The sequence below is a fragment of the Staurois parvus genome, unplaced genomic scaffold (assembly GCF_062004578.1).
Source record: "Staurois parvus isolate SC_StPar_1 unplaced genomic scaffold, SC_StPar_1.0 ptg001146l, whole genome shotgun sequence".
In the NCBI taxonomy this organism is placed as follows: domain Eukaryota; kingdom Metazoa; phylum Chordata; class Amphibia; order Anura; family Ranidae; genus Staurois; species Staurois parvus.
In genome coordinates, this window is record NW_028318942.1 from 580,369 (window position 1) to 607,204 (window position 26,836).

Consider the following 26,836-nt stretch of genomic DNA (forward strand, 5'->3'; position numbering starts at 1 on the left):
TTTATTGTTGATTAAGCATTCATATTCTTTTAATCCGTGCATTGACAATAATACATTTCTTACAATGTAGAAAACAAACAATAAAATAAATTAAAAATAAAATAATGGTACAAGTAAGCTTCCAGTTCCTTTTGTTTCAAATCCATAGAGAGTAAATCTTGGACCCTTATGTTCCCGGCAGAAGTTCTTGGAAACTGTTGGGTGTTCTTACTCTTGGTTGACACTAAGCATGTGAAGATTTAGTTCTCTATAAACAATTTCACCCTACACAAAGCAAACAAAAGCAATGCATTAAGGTGATCATGCAGTCAAAATATGAAAAAACACATATAAGGATTTCTCGGGGTAGATTGTATCAATATACAGACCCAAAATAGAGTCTATGTTGAGCGTTAGCCTTCACTTGAATATAGTTCCCTGATGAATTATGAGCCCACCCAATGCAAAAAAAAGCAATACTTGAAGGTGATCATGTAGTCAAAATATGAAAAAACACATATAAGGAGTTCTCGGGGTAGCCTGTATCAATATACAGACCCCAAATAGAGTCTACGTTGAGCGTTAGCCTACACTTGAATATAGTTCTCTGATGAACTATGAGCCCATCCAATGATTTCCTTTAAACTCAACCATATTATTTTCAGTTACAGTAGCAAAGAATGTACGATTTACAAAGTTCAAAGTGAAGTCCATAACATGTAAGAATTTGTATATAAATACCAATATTGTTGGATTAGCTTATAGATCGTCTATAGAAAATATGAAATTACCCTTAAAGAGCTATGCTAGAAGAGGAAGCTTCATTCATTTATACTATTTACACAATTCGCTAGACCAAGGGTCTCCAAACTACAGCCCATGGGCCATATCTGACCTGCTACAAGGTTTTGCCATTCTTCAATCGCTTATTCTGTATTTGTGTTGTATGTTTCCATGCTGCACATGGGCCAACCACCAGCATCATGACAACTAATGACATGGAGCAGCCAGGACACGGGGGTACATTTACTAAAACTGAAGAGTGCAAAATCTGATGCAGCTGTGCATGGTAGCCAATCAGCTTCTAATTTCAGCTTGTTTAATTAAGCTTTGGCAATCAAATCTGGAAGCTGATTGGTTTCTATGAAGAGTTGCACCAGAGTTTGCACTCTCCGGTTTTAGTAAAGCTACCCCATGGTGTCATTCATTGCTATGGTTCTGACAGCTGGCCTAACTGCACCATGGAAACACATGATGTTAATTCAGGGCAGCAGCATCCAGGGCCACCTCAGCATTCAGAAGAGGACCTGCCCTCTGTCTAGACCTGCTCCACCTCCTACCCTGTGTCACTCTGCCACTGTGAAGATTGTAGGGTAGGACAAGGGTCCTGAGGCCTCTGATGTGAAAGGGATACTTGAATGTGTAGAAGATGGGCTTTGGTGTGGGGGGGCAGCTTCTGTTGTGTAGTATGGGTTTCTAAAGTGTAAGAGAGGCTCTGATGTTAAGGAGGGCTTCTTATGTAAAAGGGAGACTATGATGTGTAAGGGGGGATTTCTGATGTGTAAGGGGGGACGTCTGATATGAGGGGGGGGCTATGATGTGCGGGGGACTATGATGTGAAGGGGACTTCTTATTTGAAGAGGGGACTATGATCTTAAGGGGGGCTTCTTATGTGCAGAGGGGACTATGGTGTGAAAGGGGGGACTTCTGATGTGAAAGGGGGATTATATTGTGAAAGGGGGCTTCTGATGTGTAATGGGCGCTCTAATGTGATGGGGGAACTATGATGTGAAGAAGGGCTTCTGATATGTAATGGGGCCTCTGATGTGAAGGGGGAACTAAGGTGTGAAGGGGAGCTTCTGATGTGAAGGGGGGGACTATGATGTGAAGGGGTCTTCTTATTTTAAGGGGGGCTATGAGGTGTAAGGAGGGCTCTGATGCGAATGAGGGGGGCTTCTTGTGTGAAGAGGGAACTATGGTGTGAAAGAGGAGACTTCTAATGTGAATGAGGGACTATGTTGTGAAAGGGGGCTTCTGATGTGTAATGGGGGCTCTGATGTGAAGGGGAAACTATGATGTGAAAGAGGGGAATTCTGAAGAGACGTCATTTCTTTGAGCATGTTTAAACATTCATTTAAATTTCATTCATTCATTTATATAACTTATTTTTTCAGCCTGTGAATATCTGAAACACATAAAAAGTGGTCATCATAATGAAAACTTCAGAGACCCCTGCTCTAGAAGACAGTGACAAAGCTGCTCTGGCATCTCTGAACATACTGCCTGTTCATTCTTAGCTTCTCTTCTATTCATTGCTCTGCAGCAAAATGCAGTATATGCTGTATGGTTATGCCATGTAAATTTTTACAAATAATTTCCTGTTTCTTCTAGGACTCCTAAACACTCTGTCAGTACAGTTCCGGGAAGGAATGTAGACTGACAGATAACACTAAAAACCGCGTATTCAGCCATTTGAATCCCCTTTACTGAGCCATATTTGATGAGGAATTACATATTTTATTTTTATTGACAATGAATGAGTGATCATCTATCCTGAAGAAGAATGAGAATCCTGTTTTCTGTTTATTTTCTATGCACAAATTAGCCATTACGCACCATGTACTTCAATTCAGCAATTATGGTACCTTTTCTTCTCCTCACAGTGACATGATTATCAGTGGTGAAAACTAACGTTATCTTTCAGCACTGTTTTTGATTCCCCCAGTAAAGCAAAATGACCTAATATCATACAGACATAGAGTAGGAGTAATATTCTTATTATTCAATCATATTTAGCAGTGATTGTGAACATACCTGAGCCTTAAAGTCTCTGCTTCTGGAGACATTCAGTTTCTGTCCTGAAAAATATAAGCCAATACTGTATGTTATCTTTTATTATCCTGATGTATAATGATACATAGGCAAAAAAAATACACAAGGACACAGAATCAACTTATAACTGTGAATATATTTTATTTAAACAGTTGGAATTGTTATAAGGAATTTTGGGCAAGATACATAAAATAGATTATAATCCAAAGTTTACACTACCAAACTATTAAACAGGAGGATAAAGCTAAATCTAACTATTCTAAAAGTGTTTGCTACCCTGACATTTCAGATTCCTGATATGTGTCTGCTGTACCATGTGCTTGTGTTAACCACTTGGCGTCCGCCTGCTATTTATAAACGGCAGGACGGTGGCACTCCAGGGGCGGGTTGCCGTTCATAAACGGCACCCGCATTTTCTAGCTGTGCACGCTCCCCGGAAGTGCGCAGCACCGCGATCCAGTGCCCGCTGTGTCCTCCGGACACAGTGGAACACGGATCATCGGACGGGACCTCTGTGCGAGGTCCCGATCATGTGATCACTCATTGGCCAATCAGTGATCACATGCAGAGTAGTAAGCAAGATGTCACTTGTGACATCATTGCTTACTACGTGTGAAATCTGTGAATGATCACAGAGGTCACATGGTACAAGGCTATTCACAACAGCCTTGTACCATGTGACAAGCTGTGACCAATCACAGCTCACACAGTAGTTCCCAATGGTTGCAAGAATGCAGCTAGAGAGAAGGAGAAATGATTGCTTTTACATCCTTTATGGGTGTAATAGCAATCAGTGTAAAAAAAAAAAAATCTTCATCACCCCCCACAAGTAGTACAGTGTCACCATGGTGACACTGTACTGCTAGAGTGACGGTATGTAAAAAAAAAAAATATAAAAAAATAATAAAAAAAGTTTAAAAATTATACTTTTTGGTTACAAACTAATTTGGGTTATTTTATTTTTTTTACTAAAAAGATAACAGAATAAATTTTGGCCAAGATTTATGATTAAATATTATTTATTTGCAAAATTTTAGAAGAAAAACACTTTTTTTCTAAATTTTTGGACTTTTCATTTATATAGCAAAAAAAAAAAAAATCCCAGTGGTGAATAAATACCACCAAAATAAAGCTTTATCTGACTAAAAAAAATGCTAAAAAATTCATATGGGTACAGTGTTGCATGACCGCGCAATTGTCATTCAAAGTGTGATAGCGCTGAAAGCTGAAAATGGGCCTAGACAGAAACGGGGTGAAAGTGTCCAGACTTGAAGTGGTTAAAAAAAAGTATCCTGTTCTCTTTGATTTGCTTCTTTTGTGTGAAACCTCTGGTGATATTGCCAGCCCTCTGTTCTCCTGTTTCAACCTACTCACACTAGACATAAAAAACACATCCAGCCCAGTATGTTTAGTTTTCTGGATGTGCTGGGAGAAGAGCCTGCCTGTCCTCCAATGGTCATACTTGTGCTGACACACCCCTCTGCAGAGATTTTCACTGGGAAGATGAGTGTACTGCTGTTTCTCTGCCTCCTGCTGACACCCCCCCCCCCCAAACAGTTTCCTCTCCCACCTCTCTAAGCTCCTTATGTAGATGAAATCAGAAGTCATGTAATCAGAAAAAGTCATGTAAAATGAAAAAACAAAAAATATATAATTTTTTAAGACTGTATGTACAGTATATTTAAATGTTTTGCATTTCTATTGTAAACTGAATGGGTTGCTTTAACAGGTAAGGATTCACATATATTGGAAGTGAATGGCTGCTGTAGGGACAGGAGGGAGCATCAACAAAGGATTGGCCATTGGAGTCTATGGGTTGCAGAAACTTCACAGCCATTGTTGAATGACCCCTTGCACAGGAGATCCAGAGCTGCTAAATCACATGACCAGACCAGATTACAAAAAGGGAAGTACACAGAAGGAATGTTTTTAGAAATAGTTAGAGTTAGCCTTTACTAACACTTCAAGATGACTATTTTTTTAAAATATTTTTTTCCAGTTAGTCTGACATTTGAATCTGTTCAAGTTGGTCAGATATTCCAGTGATTAACTGCCACCACAGCAGTGGGCAGAAAATACTTAAACATGATGTGTGTGTACCTAAATACCAATTGATTTACTTATTTTCCAACTGTAGGTCAGAGTAACGGCAGAAGGTCATGTCCTGGACATGGGGCAGAAGACCCATGTTCTGGACATGAGGCTGAAGACCCATGTTGTGGACATTAGGCAGAAGACCCATGTTGTGGACATTGGGCAGAAGGCCCATGTTGTGGACATGAGGCAGAAGACCCATGTTGTGGACACGAGGCAGAAGACCCATGTTGTACACACGAGGCTGAAGGCCCATGCTGTAGACACAAGGCTGTAGACCCATGTTGTGGACACGAGGCTGAAGACTCATGTTGTGGGCAGGAGGTTGGAGACCAATGTTGTGGACACGAGGCTGAAGACCCATGTTGTAGACACGAGGCTGAAGACCCATGTTGTGGACACGAGGCTGAAGACCCATGTTGTGGACATGAGGTTGAAGGCTATGATGATCCCTCCAGTTAACTCCATGGAGGGAAGAGGGAGCAACATTTTTTTCCTGGTAGGTCAGGAAACACTGAGAATTTTTGAGTATAAGCTCATCTACCTAATCAAAAAATCAGACGAACTGTTCTCTCATCCCAACTCAACAAGTGTTGTATGTGGTACTGGTTCTCAACATTATTAAAGTACAAGTATTTTAGAAATGCCAGTGTTAAAACAAGTACTACTTGGTAGCTTTATAGCAACCTTAACACATGCACACCTATTACCATTAAGCACTAATTGTGTAGAATTGTCTTCCAAGCATATTGATTTTTAAAGATAAATTCCAGGTATTGATATTTTTACGTAATTACATTGGTTCAGCTTGGACTGATGAAAGTACAGTATGTACAGTATGTATATTCCATACCCATGTGATCCCTGTGGAAGCTGGAAATCACTGTAGTAGACACAGCTCAAGTTTCTCAATGAATGTAAAGCGTTCTCTGGACAAGGTGTAGAGACGAGGCGAAGCGATGTCACAATCTCCACCTCATCCAATCAAAGAATACTTTGCATTTATTAAAAAAATGGAAAGGGTTCTCAGAATGGCATCTGTATAAAGTGAGCAACCTTCTTTGTTCAGTGTGCAGCAGTGTAGATGCTTGGACACTTCCATGAGGTTCCCGCAGGTATGGCACATTGATATTTACATTGGTCCAAGCATTGATTCAATGTAACTATGTAAAAATTGCCGGAATTGTCGGAATTCATGTTTAAATCTGTGCTTTGACCATGCAGGACAAGTTACATTATTTGTAAAATGTCTAACTAAAGTGTATATCTACAAAAAATTGATAAAACTAAATAAAATCTCTTTAAAAATACAACTTCCCCTGCCAGTATTTGATCTCAGCTGAGGTTTGCCACTCTAACCTTTTAGAACACGCTATGACATTTAAAGTGTTAACACTGACCTCTGGAGTATGTTAATATGGCTGGGCAAATGTGTGTGGTCAGAGAGACTACATCCTGTGCGTAGGTGTCTGCAGTTTAATTTAGAAACATTCCATTTGCAGTTCTGCCCACTTTACCCTCTTTAAAAGACTAAGCAGCGAAAAGAAGATAACAGAGACATGTGTATAAAAACAATTCTCTACAATTAATGATCAGATTGACCAGTCAGATTCCTTGCCTATTTTCTGAAAGATGAAGCCTGGCTGGTAATGTTGATGTGGGTGATTATATCATAGCTCCCAATTGTCCCTGATTTCGAGGGACTGTCCCTCGTTTGGAACAAAGTCCCTCTATCCCTCCTTCCTCCTCATTTGTCCCTCATTTTGGTCTGTTCTATATAGATCTATAGGAAACACACTATTTATCTATACTAACCATTCCGTATCTGCCACCCCTCTCTGCCAATCCCTCCACTGGCTTCCCGTTGCCCAACAGATAAAATTCAAAACATTAACAATAACATATAAAGCCATTTATAATTCTGCCCCAAATTACATCACCGATCTTGTCTCCAAATGTCACTTAAATCGTACTCTCCGCTCCTTGCACAACCTCCTGCTCTCTAGCTCATTTGTTTCCTTCTCTCATGCTCGTCTCCAGGACTTCTCCAGAGCTTCCCCAATCCTCTGGAACTTTCTACCCCAATTTATCAGACTATTGCCTACTCTGCTCTCTTTTAAGCGATCTCTGAAAACCTATCTCTTCAGGGAAGCCTATCCTGCCCTCAGCTAACAATGGAATCTTCTACTCCTTCCAGTCCATACCCCACAGTTACTACCTTTTGTACCACTAGCCCCTCCCTCTTAGATTGTAAGCTCCAAGGAGCAGGGCCCTCCTTTCCCTCTTGTATTGAACAGTATTGTTGCTGTATTGTCTCCCGTTATATTGTAAAGTGCTGAGCAAACTGTTGACGCTATATAAATCCTGTATAATAATAATAATAATAATAATAATAATAATTAAAAAACATTTTGCAGTGCTAAATTTCAAAAGCTAATGTAAGAGAATAGTAGTGGTAAAAAATAGACACTTGAGGGTTTAAGCAATCTTTTTTTGTTGTAAAATTCTCCTTTAACGGAGGGTGTGGCAGGGTGTGTGTCCTATGGCTACATACTTTTGCTAATAGGTGTCCCTTGTTCCTTTCTTAGAAAGTTGGGGGATATGTTACATACATGGAGAGTGTCAGAACTAGAGACGTTCTTCTATAGCAAACTAGGCAACCCGTTAATTTTGTACAGTGCCCATTTGGTACAAGAGTGTGTTTAAAGAGAAGGTACAGTCCTTTCAATTTGTTTTAAATAATGCAAAGTATCTTTATGTAAATAATTTTACCAATGTATGTTGATGTAAAAAAATGTATTATGTAAGATTTGTTGATATATCTGAATATGCTACACATTGGTTGTGCTTTACTGACAATGCAAGTCTACGAGTAGGCTGACTTGCTGAAAACAATGCACTCCCTGTGTGGATGATTTAAAGGAGTTAACATTTTTCTATTGTGTGAATATTCACTTGAAATTAAATAACTGGCAAAAACAAAGAACAAAGCCACACATCCATAAAGTTTAATCAAAGCAGTTGGTTTAAGCGCCCTAGACTACTCCCTCCGATGAGTTTCACCCCGATTGGGCTCTACAAATATAGCATCCTCCTAGTCAGGTGTTAGGATTGGTATAGTTAGGATAAGCATAGCTGTGTTTCTCTGCTTACCAGAGAGGCTGTCAGGTAAATTCAGTGTGGTATTCTGCATAACAGAGTGCTGTGATTGATAATCAATTCTTCTCATGAGGCTCTGGTGGTGTTGGAGTTTTTCTGAGTTCTGCCCGCCTTCAGGAAGCTATGAGAGCCTTCCAGAACATGGGTTGGGGCTAGGCAAACGAATAGCATGAATATGGATATAGCCCTGGTCAACTGCAGGGAAAGTTGGCCCCTTTGTGGTATTTACAGTATCCCAGAGAAGTGAGTCCACCCCTCACATTTTTGTAAATACTGTATTATACCTTTTCATGTGACAACACTGAAGAAATGACACTTTGCTACAATGTGACGTAGTCAGTGTACAGCTTGTATAACATTTACTGTCCCCTCAAAATAACTCAACACACCGCCATTAATGTTTAAACTGCTGGCAACAAAAGTGATTCCCCCCTAAGTGACAATGTCCAAATTGGGTCCAATTAGCCATTTTCCCTCCCCGGTGTCATGTGACTCGTTAGTGTTACAAGGTCCCAGGTGTGAATGGGGAGCAGGTGTGTTACATTTGGTGTTATCGCTCTCACTCTCTCATACTGGTCACTGGAAGTTCAACATGGCACCTCATGGCAAAGAACTCTCTGAGGATCTGAAAAAAAGAATTGTTGCTCTACATAAAGGTGGCCTCCCTAGGCTATAAGGAGATTGCCAAGATTGCATTGTTTATGTACTAAACTTGGATTGTACATGATGTTTGAAATTCAGTCATGAAGAGACATTGGCAATGATAAGGGTTATGAATATTTAGGATCCATGTGATCCATTTATATCATAATGATGTCATAAAAACCTGCATACTATTTAAATATAAGTGTATTCTCATTTGTACCAGTAAAGTCGGTACATCTTACTTGTTACATCTATTCACAACCCGCATCCTACACTGACTTTCCTGCTACCTCTGGTGCTTCAGATGTCCCACAGTAAGGCGCACTTTGAGCGCACCACCCAAAACTCCTCCAAATAGTACTCTTCGGCAGTCATCTTGACCACAAGGGTTTCAGCAGTTACCATATCAGTGGGCACACAAACTGCTATGGTAGATCTTGGGACTGTCCACCATCACCTCCTGTAAAGAATCACTTATGGTGAAGATTGACTATTTCTACACCAACATCAATCTGATCTGCCTTGACATGGGGAACTTCCACTCCTGCCTTACTCATAGTTGCCAACATTTCAAAAACATTTTTAGGGACACCTTTTTTTCTGTATGTCCAGAAAGCATCTGTAGGTGGAGCATTACATTAATTAGGGGTGAGGCAGTCCTTTATTATGGACGTGGTTCTTTAAGAGGGAAGAGAAAAAAAAATGCATTGCGTGAAGCACACCATGAAAAAAGCGGGTGTGGTTTGAATTATGCTAAATATCAGGCATGGCTTAAAGGGGGTGTGGTTAAATAGTCTGAGATGACATGCATAGTGTCATCCCAGCCACCCACATGAGATACAGACCACCCTGACCACGCCCCCCCCCCCCCCCCGAAAAACAAAATTAGGAGACTTTCCCATTACAGCCATCCCCTTGAGATACAGACCACCTCAACCACCCTCCTTCCCAATAAAAAGGCCCCCATCACAACTATTAATCCTCATGAGGTAGAGAGCACCCACTGCTATTCTCCCCCCTTCCCCCTCAAAAAAATTTAAAAAAAGACATTAGCCATCCCCATGAAATACAGACCACCCACCGCTGCTCCCCCCCCCCCAAAAAAAAATAAAAAATAAAAAAAAAGGCCCCATCACAGCCATTAGACCCCATGGGAAAGAGACCACACACTGCCACTTCCCCTTCCCCCCAAATTTAAAAAAAAAACGCAAAAAGAAATGATAAAAAAGGCCTCCATCAGCCATTAGTCCCCATGCAGACCACCCACTACTGCTCCCCCCCCTATAAAAAAGAAAAAAATCAAGACTAGAGATCCCCAGCCACAAAACCCTCCCAAGATCAGATGAGACAGGCCTGACAGTGGTTGGAGCAGTTGCTGGAACAGGCAGTGTCACTAGTAGGTAGGAGAAGGGATCTCTCTGTGAGTGTGTACGCAGCACCGCAACCGTGTTGCTATAGTGATCTGACAACTGTCTCAGCTGTCCATGGCAGAGCTTAGTTTTCGGGATTCTGCCCAGTACAAGCTCTGAGCAGGACATCTGTCAGATTTTTGAGACTGTCCCGGGCATTTTGGGACTGTTGGCAATTATGCTTACTGAGGTGGAAGACTGTATCTCCCGATGTACCCACGTTTGTTGTGAAGTGGGTCCATAGAGTGCCACCTATACCGTTGGTCCCTTGGGTCCCTGGGGCCCCTCCTCACCCCCTACTCACCCTTTTCTCATGCACCTGTTAAACTACAGGGACATGCTGCTTGCCATGGCTTGAAACAAACAAGATCTCTCTTATGACAACTACAAGATCTCCATCTTTCTTGACTACATGAAACCAACATTGCAGATGATCCTTCACAGGGGTGTGACGCAACGTGTAAGGGGCATGGCTCTGGGCAGATGTGAATCGTGAGTTCAGCTGATAGGAAGTGCAGCCCGCACCTGGTGTTTTTATTTGCTTATGGCATTTTTATCCATTTGTTACATGTGAGTGTATTACTGTTCCTTCATAAATATATATGCTAGTACATACTGCACCATGGGAGTGTCCTTTGTTTCCTTTCAAGGATAGAAATGTGTGGCCTTCATTACTCTTAAAGGGACTGATCTCTAGCTCTGGTTTGGCATTCTATTGAATGCATAAAGGTGTCTGACTACTACCACATGGTTGTTGATTGAAAAAGTGAAGAACCCTTTTGTCTACTTGATATTACAAAGCGCATTTTCATGTGCTCTGAGGTGAAATTTCTGTGAGCACTGAGGTGACACCATTTATATGCATTTATGTGCATTACTTCACTTGATGGTGTTTGGGATATCAGTACAATAAGAAAGCACATGAATTGTTGAAGAATCTCTATCACTTAATGAATATTGTTGATTTCACATTTATGGACTTATATATGGACATTTTATTGAGTTATGTTCTCTTTTTTTCTTTATATGTTATATTCATTTGGCAGCGCAGCATCACTTGTTTATTTAACACACGTAGATTGTTTACTAATATTCATGCTTTTCACGTTAACCTTGGAACCAGAGTGATCACCTCTATGGATATTGAGAAGACATTTGATACAGTTGAATGGGCATACCTCTGGGAGATCCTTTGGAGAATGGGTATGTCTTTCTTTTATACAGTGGTTATGCACGCTATATAAACATCCCACTGCTTTATTAAATTAGGAGGTTGGTTGTCTCAGTCCTTTTCTTTACATAGGGGTACTCAGCAGGGCTGCACCCCTCTCCCCCCTTATTTGCCATTGCCATGGAATCAGTGGCAGAGGCGCTTCACATCATTTCCAAAATCAAGAGTCTCAGTATTGGCTGGCTGGAGGAGAGGATAACCCTGTACGCAGACAACCTCCTTCTTTTTGTAGCCTCCCTGGCAGTATTCCCGAGTGTAGCTTGGGGTAAAGTTTCAGTACCACAAGCGGTAACCCCGAGCTACACTCGGGCTTATCATGCAGCGTTGCTCTGGGATCTGTTCTTCTCTTACCTTGTCCTGCGCTCCCGCGATGTCCCTCCTGCAGTGTCCCTTGTAATGTCCTCCAGCGGATGCCGGCATCTGTCTTCTGGGTTCCGTCCTCTGCGATGTCAGGACATACAGGGATGGAATGGCGGGAAATTTGAAAATGACATAAAGTGACATTCACTAAATACACTAAAATCACATAGTAAAACATTACTGTATCAAACCATTTCACATACATTTTGTCCCGAGTGCTTTGTCCTGTGCCCTGCCTGCATTTTTACTGCTCTTTCTGCCTGGAAAGTGAGAAACGTCCATGGCGTCCAAAAAGCGTCCCTTTAGGTCAAAATCGGTTTTAGACCAGCTAGAGAACAGCGATAGTAAATTAGAACCACTTGCAGAATTGAGCGATAATGATTCGTGGGGGAAATTCATCATCAGACACTGAAAATGATTTTGAGACTTTGCTCAGCGATGTGCGAACTTGGCGCTATATTTCAAATTTCCGTGTTTTTGGTTTGATTGTTTTATTGAATTAAATGTATCATTATGTTTTTTATGATTATTTATTAAATTATTATTTATGAGTTCGTGTTTCAAATTTTAACATACCCGGGATGTTTACTAGACTCTTGTTCGGACAGATTTCAGTGAGTTATTTCTAAAAATTACAGGCCTACAATAAAAAAAATGCATATTTCCATGCAAAAAATGTACCGCTTTGAGCACAGAAATATAGACATAATCAGACCACTAGGGAGGTTAAATGATCCAGGTTCTTCCATGCAAGGGTACTCTCCGGGTCTTTTTTAGAGGTTACTAGCCTCTGCGTGAAATGGTCTATGTCCCAAAATGTTGCTGATGAATTTGAGGGCGTGAGCCCTTGCACTTCCAGATATTCAGCTGCAGTGGGTTGATCACTTCAAATACCTGGGTGTTCACATATCTATCAATGCTAAAGATTTTGTGACCTTAAACTTGTTGCCAGTTTCAAGTGATGTCAAGGCAAAACTGAAGCCATGGGAGAACTTGCCATTGTCGTAGCTAGACCAGGTTAACCTTTTTAAAAATGAAAATTCTCCCTAAATATTCCCTTTAGATATTCGTTTTTTTTTTAACTCAACCAAATTTTGTTCTCCTTTCAGTGGGGCCCTTGTCCACCACATTAAAAACTAGCTACCCTAATGCAGCCCTCATCTCAGAAGGGCATGGACCTACCAGATTGTTTTAAATATTTTGTTGCTTCTCAGTTGGTCACTGCCCACTGGTTGCTATGTCCAGACACATCTAACACTTCTATTGTCCTGGAAGCGACAGTCCAATCCTCTCTAGAAGCATTACAATCCCTCCTATTTAGAGGCCCTAGAGCCCCGTATACCCTAACTCCTTTTATGCTTACCACCCTTAGGGCCTGGAAGGTAGGCTTGAGTCTTGAATCTCGCACTCTGCATATGGTGTCCCTGAATACTTCACTTTGGCCTAATCCAAATTAATCACACTTTTATAAGCTCAAAGGAGATTCCGCAGAAGAATTGCCGGTTGTGCGCAGGCGCGCAGTAATACGCGATCGAGGACATGCACGCACAAGTGCACAGGCACGGCGGAGATTGGCGCCAGATGGGCCATTTAAGGAGTGCCTCTGCTCAGATTCAATGCTGACTGGTCTTCAGCTTCCCCTTGTGTCCTGCTTGCTCCTGTACGATTCCTTTGTTGCTGACCCGGCTTGTTCCTGACCCGACTCCGATTGCTCTCCTGCTCCTGGTTCCTGACTTCGGCTCTGCTCTTGACTTTGGCTTCTCCTTCTGATTCTGTACCGCACTGCCTGACTGTTTATGACCCTGGCTATCCTATGACTCTGCTCCAGTCCTGTGTCCTTGCTACCTACCTTGCTCTGCTGCACATCTGGCAATCCACTGAACCTGCCTGGTCTATTTCTACGGTGCCCAAATCAGAGGATACTCTGTCTACCAAGGTCATCATCTGCAAGAGCCACAAGCAACAACCACTGGCGCTCTTGTCCCCCTGGTCCCTAGACTGCCTCTGTTCCAACCTCAGCTGGGTCAGGGCTAGTAACACAAGTGAGGTCGACCTTGCCAATTCAGTCTCGCATCAGGTACGTGACACTCCCATTGTACAAGGATACCTATCATAAGAGAGGTTGACCCAAGAAGTTTAATAAAGTAAGGTCTAAATGGTTTAATGATAACTCACTGCATTGATGTCTGATGCCTCAGGAGAATGTTAAAATGCTTTCTAAAGCTTAATGATTGTTGGCGGGTTGGGGGCAACTGGGGTCGTGGGACCTGGTTGGGTAATATACTCCTCTCCTTGTGATTATGTTCTGGTTGAGATGTGAGCCACACACACATTGGGTTTTTTATTTTGTTTTTATTGTAATTTTTACTTTTCCTACCTGCTTGTAATCTGTTGCTTTTGGTACCGGCATAATTGTCTGGCCAGTTCCAGGTCCTGGGTGGGCATTTCACTGTATTGTTCAAACTTTGATAAGCAGAATTTAAGGTTATACAATTTTAGATGTGGTACAGAGGTGATAGTTTTTAAAAAAGTAGTTTTACTGTTGACAAATTGTATACATTCTGTTTATCCCATTTAAAATGAAGCTAAAGTGATAGTTGTAATGCAAAGTTTGGCAAAGTTATTTGCAAAGTTTGGCAAAGTTATTTGCAAATTGGCACTTTTTGGTGACACTGAAAAAACATTTACAAACTAATTGAGTGAAAAATAAATTAAAAACATGTTTATGGTGAAAAGAAAATAATAAATAAAAAAAAAAAGTCAGCAGAAAAATAATAGCTAAGGGGAGAAGACAAAAAGGAATTAAGACTGATTAGGCTTAACTAAGAGTTCTTAACAGGTTATACAGAAATGCATTTTATTTAAATTCTTTTTTTTTTTTTACTTGTAAGGGTTTTTTAAATTATGTCAAATGCAGAACAAAGGTTGCATATTTGATCTACATATCAATTAAATAGTAAATACAATGTGCAAATAAATTGTTACACTGTATTACACAATGATTATCTGCAAATCCCATTTTACACAGGAGCGGCTGCATTTTGACAGCAGCATCCACTATGTAATACATTGCCATTCCCAGCTGTGTAATCGCCTATAATAGTGGTGGGGGGAGCGACAGCAGGGAGAAAGAGGCTTAAAATAAAAGAGGTTAGGCTAGAGTGGAATTTGCAGTAGAATGTAAGGACAGTTTATCTGATCAAGACCTTCTTCTTCTGTAAAGTCAATATAGTTAATAAGGCAAAAATGTACTTGTAAGTCAAAAGGTGAGATTATATACTTATCTAACCATTGTCTTCCTGCAGTCCAGGAGAGGTCATCACCATCTTTCTGGTGAGCTTTCTGAGAAATGATGAGTACCCCACATCACAGAAGAAGAAATTCTAGCTCACTACAAACCTTTTTCCTTCCTGAGATCTTACAAGATGCATTGTGGTGTCACCCTCACCTATGCTTCACAGGCAGAAGGTAAGGTATAGTACGCATATAAATTTTCCTAATTGGTACATTTTGCTGTTATAATCCATAGCAATTTTTGCAGAGGTGTGAGGCATTATCTAATAAGTGGACCTTTGCTGCAAGATCTACTTTAAGTGCCAGATAGCTGTTGGTCAACATTTAATGAAATTACATTTTACAGAACTTACTTGAGTTAACTGTTTTCCTTTTAATGCAAATGAGATGGACATAAGTGACTCCAAGCAGAAGAAGAGCTATGGTTAGCATACTAGACAGCCAGCTGTAGCATGAGTCAATCCATGTATATTTCACATCTGTGAAAACAAAATTGGTTGATTTGTTCAGTGTTTCTTTTTTTTAAAACCATCAAGGCCAGACTTTATCAACCATTTCAACACAGTCCGTGAGACTAAAATAATTTTCCAGTCTCAGGGAACCCATGCTAAAAATTTCTATATCTACAATTCATGATACATTAGTGTGATGGTCAGTGAGAAAAATTCTACTTACACCTGTAGTCCTTGGAAATATGATCTAAAAAGATCAATGGTGCCAGTGGGAACTTAGCTGAGAAGAAGAAATTGGTCATTGATCAAGGAACCCATAGCAATCTCTGGAGGAACCCTGGTTGAGAAATCCTGTTCTAGACCAATTTGAGTGAATATTGAAGAAAATTTTAACTTTTTAAACATCTTACATTTGCTTCTCTATCCAGGCAAATCAAGCACATGTCCTTCTTCCTAAAGTTCCCTGAGGGCTGCACTAGGATCATTAAGGTCATCTACACACAAAGGCTATCTGCACGCTAAATGGAGGTGACATTTGAATTTGCTAACAAATTCCAGGATTCATATTCTTCTCCAACATGTGCATTTTGGGTATATTAAGGCTCCCAAACACAATGTCCTGTGCTCCCTGGTCTGTAGGCTAGCAACTGTCAATAACGGGGACAATAGTAAAGGGGGAGCGAATAGTTACACTATGAAAGGTGAAAAAAAGAGGAAATTACTGAAATTCTGTTCAGATAGCTGTCTTTTGTTCTCAGCACATCAGTGCATCATTTGAAAGCAAGAAAAGTGCAAAAACCATGTGCTCCAAAATTACACCATCTCTCTTTACAGCATCCATCATGATAGAGTTGTGGGCAGGACTTACTGTTCCCAAGTGCAAGCTTTCACTAGTGCCCCCAAATGTGAGCTGAGGCCAACTTTCACACTGATAGAGTTGAAGCAACACTCCAACTTAAAAGCAAGGCTCCTCCATGAAAACACAGTTAACCCTTTGTAATCCATGACCAACTTCTGTAACACTTCTTCTCATTTACTATGGACGCCATTCCTTATTACACTTTAGAATACTTCTCTCACTTAAGTTGTGCAGCATTTCTGAGCCGGTACCACAGAGCTTGTACCAGACATCACCAACTCAGTAACCTCTCACCTCACTCTGAGTGACATCGATCCGCATGTTTTAGTTACTTACTAGGAAGTTTCCTTGTACATATCCAATTATTTTTCTTCTCCCGAGGCCTCACTATTTTTTCCATGACTCCAAGGCTAGGTCCCTAGGATACCCCGTGCCACAAAGTCGGTTCCAGTTTGTGGGGAACTGGTCACTAGGGAAGGAGCCTAAGCACCAAGCTCCTTCACTATCAGGGCTCCTGTCACCCTTGCCATGCCACCAGCTTCCCATTTGGCTGGCTACTTATGCACATGACACTAATACTGTAGTCATTAGCAATGACAATATAGCCTCTTCCAGATAGCTTCTCGACTCATTAGTCATTTGTACAGCATCTTCACTAACTCTTCTCGTCCCTTGTCAAGCCCTCTTCTTTGGATATGTCATGAATGCAGCCCTTTAGTGACTTCAGACCAGGCAATTTAAGTAACAACAACATACTTTTAATGAAATAGTTAAATAATACAAATGAACAGTTGTCAAAGACATCTTCCATCCATATTCTTTAACAAAGTCCTCTAAGTGCCCTTTTAGTTGTGCTTCTGGCATTCCCTTTTGCCCCATAAGGTAGCCACACCTTAAATAGGTGAGAAAGTGTTTGTCCATTATTCCATTTAACAGCATGAGTCCATACCCTTGGAATCCCAACTGGGCTCCCACAAGGGGTGATAAAGTAGCAAAGTGGCAATTACACTCTCAGCTGCGCTCTCCTTCTCTTCCCATGTAGAGAGCACTGTTTCCCTTTTTATATGTTTTGCCCAGCAGAGGGAAAAAGCCCTTCTTAGAAAAGCCCAGAAAAACCAGGCCAGCAGAGTTAACTCCTACCTCTCAGGCTGCTCCACTGGGCAACATTAAAGTGATACTAAACCCAGGACCCTGCATTCACTATATTCGGTCTCTCACAGTGCACAGAACATGGAAATGCAATTATTTTAGTAAATATAAACTGCTAAATACCCTTTCTCATGGAGCAGTCTGGTGACTTCTATCAGTGTCCAGCAGAGCACTGGTTGAAGCTTGTAGGAGGAGTTTTTTTCTACTTTGAGGATGCAAAACCCCTGACCTCTGTCTGGACAGTGCTGATTGGGCCTGTGCTGGTAACATGCACTCTCCCAAGTAAAAAAAGTCACAAGAGAGGGGGTGTGGTGACACATTCTTTTTTCATGTGTCAGATTTTTTTACCATAGGAAAGCAGAGAGAATTTCAGATCACTGGCTGCTCCTTTTTGGCCAGACTATGGACAAATGACTTCTGCTGCTATGTTGTGTGAGGTAGACTGGTCATCTCAATTTAGATTTTTGATTTTTTGGGGGGGTTTACAACAATTTTAAATGATAACTAAACCCAATAACAAAATGTAATCTATTGCAGTTGCTCAGTCTTTAGATGTAATAGCTGCAATAGTTTTAATTTTAACTTATTTTAGGCTTATAATCTTGTATTCTTAACATTTTCTAGGAGCTAAACTGAAAATATAAAACAATCTATATTTTCTGTGAACAACTAATCTCCCCAATGCCATGTAATGGAGATGAACAAAAGACGGATATAGTTAAAGCCCAGCCTGCATTATATTACCTTTTTGTTTTGGGGTTTAATTATACTTTAAAGACTTTGAGCCTGACATACTTGTATTTGTCTTTCCTTGCTCCCTGTGGCCTTAGCCCCGTCAAAGCTTTCTGTTGGACCTCTGGATGATAGCATTAGTCCTAATCTGCCAACAGAAATTAGGTAAGGAACTTGGGGGTTCAAGTTGAGTAGGCTTAAAATAAGCTTTAGGTCTCCTTAAAAAAAAAAATTTGAGTTGACTCTAAAATAATTCAACAGAAGGCAATGTATCAGTGGACTATTTCTGAATTAAGTACTAAGATATTTAAAGAACTCTAGTGACCAATAGCTTATCTCAAAGTTATCTGAAAATACTGTTAAGGAATGCACTTGCTTCTCTTAAATTAATCTGCTTATGGTGGAAAAGACAAGCCCATTATTACCTCTATGTGGTATGGTCCCATGGATTTGGACAGGAGAAGAGCTGGTCCAAACTTCACAGGTCACATGGTTGACATAGTTCCAAGTGTCTCTGTGAAGGGAGAGAAGGTTCAATAATGTCCATGTACCATTATGGAGCTTCATAGATATTCTTCTGCCCATGTGGCGTGTTCCAGAAATGTTCCAGGTTACATGTACTGTATGAAGTGGCACGGTCACTACACAGGCCAGCTGGATAGTACTGTTAGTAGTAGATTGTTGTGGAGTAATCAGGAGATAACCAGTAATGATGGAATTATCTAAAAATATGAGATTATCAACATCCAGTTAATGGAATGCTCTATTACAATTACATCTAAAATGTATAATTGTTATCAATTTAAAGACTAATCAGCCAAAACATTTTTTTTTGGACAGAGCATCATACAGTTAAAGCCTCTGTCAGCTTCTGTTTTCATTTGTGTCCCTGTTGTAGAGATTCCCCACAGGGAAAGTAAATTAATAGGATATCTCAACAACAGGAACACAGGCAGTGAAGACGAGTTAAGCCTAGTAAACACAATCAGAAAATCGTACAAAAAATGTCGCTTTCAAAGCGATTGTATAGTTACATAGTTAGTCTGGCTGAATAAAGACAAAAGTCCATCCAGTTCAACCATTAAAAAAAAAAAAGTTATAATTCTATACCCACAGTTGATCCAGAGGAAGGCAAAAAAACCCAGCAAAGCATGATCAAATTTGCTCCTGCAGGGGAAAAAAATCCTTCCTGATCCCCCGAGAGGCAATCAGATATTCCCTGGATGAACTTTACCTATAAATGTTAGTATCCAGTTATATTCTGTGTATCCAAGAAAGAATCCAGGACTTTTTTAAAGCAATCCACTGAGCTGGCCAGAACCAACTCTTGAGGGAGTCTATTCCACATTTTCACAGCTTTCACTGTGAAGAAACCTTTCCGTGTTTAGAAATTAAATCTCTTTTCCTCCAGACATAAAGAGTGCCCCCTTGTCCTCTGTGATGACCTCAGGGTGAATAACTCTACACCAAGTTCACTATATGAACCACTGATGTATTTATACATGGAGATCATATCCCCCCTTATGTATTATACATGGAGATCATATCCCCCCTTATGTATTATACATGGAGATCATATCCCCCCTTATGTATTATACATGGAGATCATATCCCCCTTATGTATTATACATGGAGATCATATCCCCCTTATGTATTATACATGGAGATCATATCCCCCCTTATGTATTATACATAAAGATCATATCCCCCCCTTATGTATTATACATGGAGATCATATCCCCCCTTATTTATTATACATGGAGATCATATCCCCCCTTATGTATTATACATGGATATCATATCCCCCCTTATGTATTATACATGGAGATCATATCCCCCCTTATGTATTATACATGGTGATCATATCCTCCCTTATGTATTATACATGGAGATCATATCCCCCCTTATGTATTATACATGGAGATCATATCCCCCCTTATGTATTATACATGGAGATCATATCCCCCCTTATGTATTATACATGGAGATCATATCCCCCCTTATTTATTATACATGGAGATCATATCCCCCCTTATGTATTATACATGGAGATCATATCCCCCCTTATGTATTATACATGGAGATCATATCCCCCCTTATGTATTATACATGGAGATCATATCCCCCCTTATGTATTATACATGGAGATCATATCCCCCCTTATTTATTATACATGGAGATCATATCCCCCCTTATGTATTATACATGGAGATCATATCCCCCCCCCTTATGTATTATACATGGAGATCATATCCCCCCTTATGTATTATACATGGTGATCATATCCCCCTTATGTATTATACATGGAGATCATATCCCCCCTTATGTATTATACATGGAGATCATATCCCCCCCTTATGTATTATACATGGAGATCGTATCCCCCCTTATGTATTATACATGGAGATCATATCCCCCCTTATGTATTATACATGGAGATCATATCCCCCCTTATGTATTATACATGGAGATCATATCCCCCTTATGTATTATACATGGTGATCATATCCCCCCTTATGTATTATACATAGTGATCATATCCCCCTTATGTATTATACATGGAGATCATATCCCCCCTTATGTATTATACATGGAGATCATATCCCCCCCTTATGTATTATACATGGAGATCATATCCCCCCTTATGTATTATACATGGAGATCATATCCCCCTTATGTATTATACATGGAGATCATATCCCCCCCTTATGTATTATACATGGAGATCATATCCCCCCTTATGTATTATACATGGAGATCATATCCCCCTTATGTATTATACATGGAGATCATATCCCCCCCTTATGTATTATACATGGAGATCATATCCCCCCTTATGTATTATACATGGAGATCATATCCCCCCTTATGTATTATACATGGAGATCATATCCCCCTTTAATCTCTTCTTCTCAAGAGAGAATAAATTCAGTTCCTCTAATCTTTCCTCATAGCTGAGCTCCTCCATGCCTCTTATCAGTTTAGTTGCCCTTCTCTGTGCTTTCTCCAGTTCCCCAATGTTCTTTTTGTGAATTGGTGCCCAAAGCTGAACTGCATATTTCAGATGAGGTGTTACTAATGATTTGTACCGGGGTAATATGATATCTCTCTCTGGAGTCTATACCTCTTTTAATACAAGAGAGGATTTTGCTCGCTTTAGAAGCCGCAGCTTGGCATCGCATGCCATTATTAAGCTTGTGATCTACCAGAACCCCCAGATCCTTCTCCACCATTGATTCCCCCAGTTGTACCCCCCCTAGTATGCCCCCAAGTGCAGAACCTTAAGTTTATCAACATTTACCACATAGTTGCCCAATTAAACAGTGCATTGAGGTCGGCTTGTAAGCTGGAGACATCCTGTGAAATGGGATTTATAATCTCAGACCCTATATCATTTATAAATATATTAAAAAATAAGGGTCCCAACACTGAACCTTGGGGTACACCACTGACACCCCTAAATTGCATGATAATCTGATAATTAGTACACAACTTTCGCCCAAAATTATTTGAAGGGACAAGCACAAAAATGTTTCTCGTACGGTACCAGACCAATACAATACAAATACATTACATCACTTCTGAATTTTTATTCTGTCATACAAGAATTTTCATAACTTTAGCAACTTCTTCTCTTTCAATATCAGACTAGCATGCAAAAAAAACCAGACGATCATTTGTCCGATATTTTCATTGTGTGTACAGGGCTTTAGAACTTTGTCAATGTTTTCCTGTCCAAGCTACAACAGCTAACCCCATTTCCTGTATGGTTGTCACAGAGAAGTAAGTTAAAGCATACTGTTTGTAAACCCTCACCCAGGGGTGGACTGACAACTCATGGGGCCCCCGGGCAACAGGGGATCATGGGGCCCCTGTGTCCTTGCCCAAACTCAAAAAAGCCTATGAAAAAGGTACCAGGGGCATCTCATGGGGCCCCCTACTGACCCCGGGCCCGCGGGCAGTGCCCGTGTTTCCAAACGGTCAGTCCGCCCCTGCCCTCACCCAACCCATTCAGTTTAAAGCAGAAATGAGAGGCAAAACAATTGTGTATAGATATAAAAACATTATAAATACCTTTTTTCCTTTTTTATTTAATACGTGATCACATACCCTCCAAGCTCCTTAGGCAGCAGAGAAAAGAGCTGGAGGAGGAAAAACAGCAGCACACTGAGCTTCCCAGTGAATGTGTGAGCAGACATCTGATCAGTGGAGGAGAGTACACTGAGTTCCCAGCACAGTGTGGTCAGTTTTTAATAGCATAGAAACTGGCGGGAACACCAGGTATTTCACACAAAGGAAGCAACAATACAAAGAGAGCAGCTTGGACCAATGTAACTATGCACATTCCATAACTGGTCAATTCCTATGAAAGCGGGGAATCATTGAGAAAATGCAAAACATTTTCTGAATGGTGTCCTTGCTGAGTGAGCGTCTGTAGTTACTATACAGCAGGGAAACTGCTCAGCTCATAACCGGGAAGACAGCGGGGATCACTGTAGTAATGGTGGCTGCTACAGTTCTGTTTCCACTTGCACAGGAATTGGCCAGGTATGGAATATATGCATACAGTACATTGGTCCCATACCTGAAATTCAGATTTACAATGAATGCAAATCTTAAAACTATGTTTAGCTTTGTGCCTTGTTGTATACATTATTCTCCTTTAAAGTTTATTCCCTGGAGATCCTGCCAGATTCCTTTTCTAGGCTGACAGCACTAAACCTCTTCCCTGCCAATAGCAACAGTATTTGTCAGGGATCCAACCGCGGTAGCCTCTAGCACTCCACAGACCGGATTCCCCCAAGGCGTGGAATCTAAGCTCCAACCTGGTTGTTCACCAGGGCCCCTGATGGTGGGGATGGACTTGGAGCAGGCCGAGACCAGGTCGCGGCCCCTGGGTTCACCCAGCTGTGCTAGAAGCACCGTTGGAGGTGTATAGCAGGTGAGAGTCTGATGTGAGGAGGTAACAGGAGCAGCGTCGGGCAGGCCGGGTCGGTAACAGTGGTGGCAGCGTAGTAGAAAATCAGCAGGCAGAGGGATAAACAGGTCACAAGCTGGGTTCGGTAACAGGAGATCAGAACGTACAGGGTTAAACAGGAGAATGGTCAACCAAGCCAGGGATCAGAGCAGGAGACGGACAGCAAATCAGGGTCAGGCAGGGTCGGCAACAAGACAATCTACAATCAGGAACTTCAGGAAAACAGGTAAGACCATACGGCACTTGAGCATTGCAAGAGTCGGGTTTAAATAGCCCGCCCGACTCCTGGTAGGCGCTCCTAGTACTTGCCCGGCGCCGTCATTGGTGACAGGCGCGCCTGGGTCCTAGTGCCCGCCTGCCTGTACGTTTTGTCAGGATTCTACGCATGTGCAGATTCGATTGCCGCGGCGATCTTCCCGTTCCCTGAGAGTATTCCTACCCTGCCATGCCTCCTTCAGCTGATCATTGGGCTACCTATCAGGTCAGTTAGATAGGAAGGCCAACTGAAGGAGTTCGAACAGCACTGGATTACAACCTGCTGTCTATGGAAATGCAGGGATCAGGGGGATCAGAGGTGCAGGGAGCTGTACAATGTAAAGAGGTCCAGAGGTGCAGGGAGCTGTGTAATGTAAGTGTTAGGAATGGACTGGCCAGCAATGGTGGGACTCACCTGCCTTTTTATCTGCAGTACCAGGGCTGGCCAGCGGGTGCTCCCAGCAATCAGAGACTCAACCTTTCAGCCAGCTAACACCTGGAACTGATGATGCTGGGGTATTTAAGGGATGGCCAGACCCACAGACTCTGCCTTGGTGTTGTGTTTCTCTTGGGCCCTGTATCCTGTTCCTGCTCTCTGTTCCTGTCTGATTCTCTGCTACCTGTCCTGATCCCTGGCTTGTGACCCTGACCATCCCTCTGCTTGACCCTCTGTACTACGCTGCTTGCTACCTGCTGAACCTGGCCTGTGACCCCGACCATTCTCTGCTTGCTCCCCCTGTACCTACCTGCCCATTGATATTGACCCGGCCTGCCTGACGACGCTTGCTTGTATGTACTGTTATCTGTGGGTGGTTGGTTTGGTTTGTTTGCACTGTGTTATGTTTTAGTATTGCACTGCGTTTATGTTTGTATTGTTAGTGTTAATAAATTGTATTGTTTATCACATATCTGAAGTCTGCGTTTCCCTGCATCAGTCACACACCTCTGGTCATACCTGGGAGCCCTGACAGTAAGAGGTGCAGGGAGCTGTACAATGTAAAGAGGTCCAGAGGTGCAGGAGTTGTGTAATGTAAGGGGGATCAGAGGTGCAGGGAACTGTGTAATGTAAGGTGGATCAAAGGTGCAGGGGGCTGTATAATATAAAGGGGTCCAGAGGTGCAGGAAGCTTTATAATGTAAGGGGGATTAGAGATGAAAAGGCTGTGTAATGGAAAGGGGTCCAGAGGTGCAGGGCGCTGTGTAATGTAATGGGGTCCAGAGGTGCAGGGTCTGTGTAATGTAAACAGGTCCAGAGGTGCAGGAGCTGTGTAATGTAAAAAGGGTTTCCCTGCACTCTACCTGCAGTTATAGCTGCAGTCCTATAGATTTCTATTAGGTTGCGCATTTTTTCCTGCATTTTTTGAAAATGGGAAAGGAATATTTGGAGCGGGGGGGCGTGACACCATATTTCACCGCACCAGGTGACACCAATCCTAGTGACACCACTGTCTCTCCATCAGAATTCCTAGCTTTACCCTTCTGAACAACCTTTCTAGGGGTGATCACTCTTGGTTTTGGACTTCTTTGTTAATTTACAGCCTACGCAGGATAAGAGTTCACCTCAGCATTTAGCTGCAGTGTCAGGTAAATCTCACTGCTGTCTTTATCCGTAGACATGGATCTACAAAATTAAACATTTTACTGAAATAAAGAATGGCTTACCTCCAGCGATTAACATTGTTCCATTAGCAAAGAGCAATGATCTTAAATGAAGATGTGAACAGTAATACATCCCAGAGTCCTCAGGCTGAACGTTGAATAATGTTATAGTAGCGCCATTTGTGTCCAGTCTACAGGAATAGGTTTTGAGTCTCCTATTCGTACATGATCCAACTCTTGTCAGCATATCCCCATCTCTCCATGTCCTCCGATACCATACAATCCTTCCCATGTCATTCAATACATTTGTAGTGTTAGAGATGCAGGATATATCCACAGAGCCTCCGGCAGGTCCAAAGATGATCTCTTGGGGCTGATACATAACCATCCCAACAGCTGTAAAGACAATGAGAACCTTTGGCTCAGTATAAATTGCGCACAATCACTCATCTGCCATATTCTATATGATGAAACCTCCCAATTGTTCTTATTTTGTAGGTAAAGCTAACTTTCCAGGGACAGTCAAAATGCAGCACTTATAAAATGATTTAATCTTACTGATAGCCTGAATCAGAATCAGAGGTCTCCAAACTTTATATGCAAAGGGCCAGTTTGCCGTCCATCAGACTCTAGAGGGGCCGGACTGTGGATTTTGGGAGAAGAAAATGTCACACTGTCATCAGTGGGAGCAAACAATGCCCCATGTTGGGTGCTAATGAGAGGAACTGTGCACCATCGTTGTGTCACTGGGAAATAGTGCCCCATCATTGGTGTCATTGGGAGGAATTGTGCCCCATCATTGGTGTATTGAGCCCAATTGTTGGTGTCAATGAGCAGAACTGTGCCCCATAGTCAGTGTCATTGGATGGAAATGTGCCCCGTCATTGGGAGCAATTGTGCCCCATCATTGGTGTTATTGGGCCCAATTGTTGGTGTCATTGGGCAGAACTGTGCCCCATTGTTGGTGTCATTGGGAGAAATTGTGCTCCTTCATTGACGTCATTGGGAGGAATTGTGCCCCTTCATTGGTGTCATTGGGAGGAATTGCGACCCTTCATTGGTGTCAGTTGAGGGAATTATGCCCCATTGTTGGTGTCAGTGGATGAAATAGTACTTCAAGGGCCAGAAAAAAGCAATCAAAGTGTTGCATCTGGCCCCCAGGTTACAGTTTAGAGACCACTGGCCTGAGTGCTTACAGTGGTGCAGATTTAGATTTTATTTCACACAATGGAAACTGTTTTTGATACACAGTTGCTTCACATTTGACAGATTATGATAAATTATTTATTTTTTGCAAGTTAATATTTACCAATCATTAATGATTGGAAACTATCTATACACAGTTTTAATTTACCTGATTACTTTTCTAACTTCTTTTGAATTTTTGACTTTTAAAAGATAAGTTTACCCGTATTAAGGATGTAATATGTAACATGTTACTGCTGCATAGTGATGGTCGGAACACCCCCCCCCCCCCCCCCCCCGTTCGGTTCGCGGTTGAACATCCGACCGTGAACTTTGAACACGAACATTATACTGAGTGGTATCTTACTGCATCTGAGTATGTGGTAAGATACAGCTCAGTTACTAAAATACGGCATGAGTTTTATATTATTAAGTAATGCGGTATTTTAGTAGTGAAACATTCATTCATGTTTCAGTTGTCAGTGGGGGTTCCCCACTGACAGCTGAATGTAAGAATAGTTGTGGACATTGCCCGACAATTAAAAAAAGTGTAAAAAAAAACCCTGAAGTGGGGTCCCCCCATCCATTCCAAGCCCTTCAGGTCTGATATGCATTTTGAGGGGAA

The 26,836-nt window shown here is 41.5% G+C and overlaps 1 protein-coding gene across 1 annotated transcript; it reads right to left on the reverse strand.

Annotated features, from left to right (window-relative positions):
- On the reverse strand, nucleotides 1-25,411 carry LOC149439220 (uncharacterized). Its single transcript, XM_089659313.1, has 5 exons — nucleotides 25,090-25,411; nucleotides 18,621-18,917; nucleotides 15,357-15,482; nucleotides 2,794-2,837; nucleotides 1-264 (listed from the first exon to the last, which is right to left on the reverse strand). Exons 1-5 carry the CDS (start codon nucleotides 25,406-25,408, stop codon nucleotides 208-210), a joined length of 843 nt encoding a protein of 280 aa, XP_089515439.1. The 5' UTR covers nucleotides 25,409-25,411; the 3' UTR covers nucleotides 1-207.
- Between the last annotated feature and the right edge of the window lie 1,425 nt (nucleotides 25,412-26,836).